This window comes from Strongylocentrotus purpuratus, unplaced genomic scaffold, assembly GCF_000002235.5.
Source record: "Strongylocentrotus purpuratus isolate Spur 01 unplaced genomic scaffold, Spur_5.0 spur5_scaffold_16, whole genome shotgun sequence".
Classification (NCBI taxonomy): domain Eukaryota; kingdom Metazoa; phylum Echinodermata; class Echinoidea; order Camarodonta; family Strongylocentrotidae; genus Strongylocentrotus; species Strongylocentrotus purpuratus.
In genome coordinates, this window is record NW_022145601.1 from 34,668,629 (window position 1) to 34,671,810 (window position 3,182).

The 3,182-nt window shown below is 36.2% G+C and overlaps 1 protein-coding gene across 1 annotated transcript in view; it reads left to right on the forward strand.

Moving 5' to 3' along the window:
- Positions 1 to 1,627: 1,627 nt before the first annotated feature.
- LOC100889375 (sushi, von Willebrand factor type A, EGF and pentraxin domain-containing protein 1) overlaps positions 1,628 to 3,182 on the forward strand; it is a 4,158-nt gene continuing 2,603 nt past the window's right edge. Inside the window, exons 1-3 of the mRNA XM_003730705.3 lie at positions 1,628 to 1,828; positions 2,397 to 2,576; positions 3,049 to 3,182. The exon at positions 3,049 to 3,182 is cut by the window's right edge and continues 70 nt beyond it. Coding sequence (XP_003730753.2) covers positions 1,765 to 1,828; positions 2,397 to 2,576; positions 3,049 to 3,182 — 378 coding nt within the window. The 5' untranslated portion in view covers positions 1,628 to 1,764. The remainder of the gene's footprint in view (positions 1,829 to 2,396; positions 2,577 to 3,048) is intronic.

A 3,182-nucleotide genomic window follows, 5' to 3' on the forward strand; every position in this document is an offset into this window, starting at 1 on the left:
CAATGGTTATGGCTATGAGTCACATCATAGCGCCATGGCTATATAATAGCACATTCTTTGAAAGTCTAGAAATGTATGCATTGTTAATATTTGAACAGAATACATGAAGCAAACAAACGAATGAAGATTACAAGTATAGACATTTATTTCGTCAACTTAACCTCAAGTAATGATAGTTTTAACACCTGAGATACATTCCAAACCTGTTTTCATAGTTAACATTAAAATCGAATTTCCAATAAATGAATAATAAATATATAAATGGTAAGATCTTAGTATAAGAACAAACATTTGTAAAGGGAAAAGGGAAAGAAGGGGAGAGGGAGGGAGATGGAGGGAGAGAGAGAGAGAGAGAGAGAGAGAGAGAGAAAGAGAGAGAGCGTGGTCTTCGTAGAGGAACCAGTGGTGGAACAGAGCAAATAATCCCTCCCCAACGTAAGTCGAAAAAGAAAGAAAGCAAATAGAGAAACAAAGGAGGAAAAAAAGGGAGGCAGATAACGTTAGAAATGATTGTCCCCTCGTACCGACACCTAACACTTTTATTATGACTGTCATTGTACTCTCAAAAGGTATCAACATTCTAGGAACAACGCCTTCTTCCCTGTGACACCAGTGCCTCCCCCTCCGCCCCCCCCCCCCCCTCAACCCCACGACATAACATGGATATGCTGCTAGAGTGCTAGTCATGTTTGAAGCTTCCTGTTTCACGAATTTCTATTCATGAAACTTCACTCTATTATTACGTTCAATCATTTACTTTATGGTTAAGCTCAGGTGAAACTTTTTGAGTAAGTATGTATAAATGTTGATGTCACGCTGGATCGTACAGGTGGTTATACAGATTTTGTTTTTGTTACTTTGCAATGCCTTTGATTTCGTCAATTTACTTATTCTTCTAAGTATGTTATTCTTCTTCTTTCAATTATTTTTCTTCTTCTTCTTCTTCTTCACCTTCTCCTACTTATCATTATTATATTATTGTCTATACTCTTTATTTTATTTTTATCTCAAATTAATTCTCCCTGTTTGTCTTTAGAAGTTCATACTACAGGTTTACTACTCCGTTTTCGCCTCCCACCATACCTTTTTATTTCAGACCTACTAAATTATGTTACTCAGTAAGGGAGCCTATTCACCTACAAGCTATGCTTTTTATTTATGCTTCCAATATTTTACATTTACATTGTATTACCTTGCCTGTCATATCTATATATTTTGAAACTTCGTACCTATTTATCCATACATTATACTTGATTTGAAATCTTTAAATTATTTTGCAATCTACGCTTTATACGATTGTAAAACAAAAGTGAATTGTTTTTTGGTGCAAATGAGGAACAAATAAACTTCAACTTCATCTTCAACCAATAAGTCAAAGTCTTACTATTGTTTGAGATTCTGCAATGATAGATAACTTGTAACAAAGAATGCAAACGATCCACGTCACTCGACAGAGCAAACAACGATCCTACAAAGATAAGCATCAGGAAAATCAACACTTAGGTGAGACAGGTTGATCTTCGCTCTGACTTCGATCTTAATTTTGTTTGTAGCAGCGTTAACCATTAATCAATGAGTTTAACTCTTACAGCGTGCTGTTTTTGTTCGATATTTTTATACACCCAGCAATACAAACTGTGTAAGGAAACATCCGGCTTTTCGACCTTTAAACCTTTTCTTGCGTCTCTAGGAAATACATTAATCAGACGATAAATTTTATTTTGCGAAGAGCAGTGTAACACTATTGTCGAAGCATTACCCAAGATGGAACGGAAACTATTGTACTTCTTCGTTTTGATATCGGTTGCATTTGGATCGCCGGTACCAGGTAAGAGCCATAGTGTTTTCTATAAATTTATATATTTCTAAGCTATGATTTTATCTTGCATCACCCGATTCAAAATGAGAATTATGTGCAATGATTTGAATCAATGATGTACGCTGCGTAATGTATTTGGAGTTGGTATCTTGTTCAAACTGCTCGTCGGCGTATAGGGTGTATTAAGGCATTCACACAGGAGCCTGCCATACATATGTAGCGTACTGTGGATAAAGAATTATTTTATACGTCAAGGTTACACATTATCATACAATTCGTAATTTGCTTTAGAACGAATTGATGTTATTTTCTCTGCACCTTGAACAATAGCATAATGCATAAATATCTGTCACCTTTCAGTGGTGTTTTATTTTTTACCACTATCCTATACATTTCAAAAATCTGCTCGTTCCACACCACACATGCTTCAAGTGCTAAAGCCTAAAACTGAATTATGGGTTGTAAAGGATTCGGGTAAGAGACAAATCAAGATTTTGCCCAACAAGAATGGCACAGTATTATATTCCTGCTTTCTGATGTCTAAAGGTGTACCGCTTTTCACTTTTTTTTCCTTTAGAATGTGGTCCACCATCCGAGCTTGCAAACGTCATCACCACACCTAGCCAATCGGTATACCTTCTTTGGTCACGTGTTACATTTTCCTGTGAGGAGGGGTATTCCCACTCTGGAACTGAATACTCGTATTGTATTGAATCTGGTGTATGGGACCCAAGACCAGATGGACTCGCGTGTTTAGGTATGGAAAGTTATATACGTAGCGAAATTAGCATATGAACATAGTGAAAGAAAAGAAAGGTATGCATGTATATGGATATGTAAATATATATATTTATAAATAAAGAGAGAGAGGGAGAGAGTGAGAGAAAGAATGGGAGAGAGAGAGAGAGAAAAAAAAAAGGCGAGAGGGGGAGGAGATAGGATACTGCGATAACCAGTAAATAAAGGTGAATTAAGATACTCATGCTACAGCTGGAAGCATTGTGAATTAAAGGTAGGGTTATTTAAAAGCTAGACTAAACTTTAAGAGCAAAGATAATGGTGATTTATCTTTAAAATGTTATCAAAAACCACAGAATTATCGTTATCACATAAATTTGTTAAAGCATGATGTGTGTGCAATATTTTTCTGTACATGTGAAATGCAAGTTCAATATTATGTAATGCGTGTTCATCTTTCATTTTTTTCTTCAAAATACTTCAAAATGCAGCTCAATGTAAAGAACCCGAAGCAGGGCGAAACATTGTTCATTTCCCGTTCGGTCGTGACCCGGAAGCTACTAAAACTGTGTACAATGATGAAGATGTAATTCAGTACGCATGCGCAGAGGGAAAGGGTGCCACT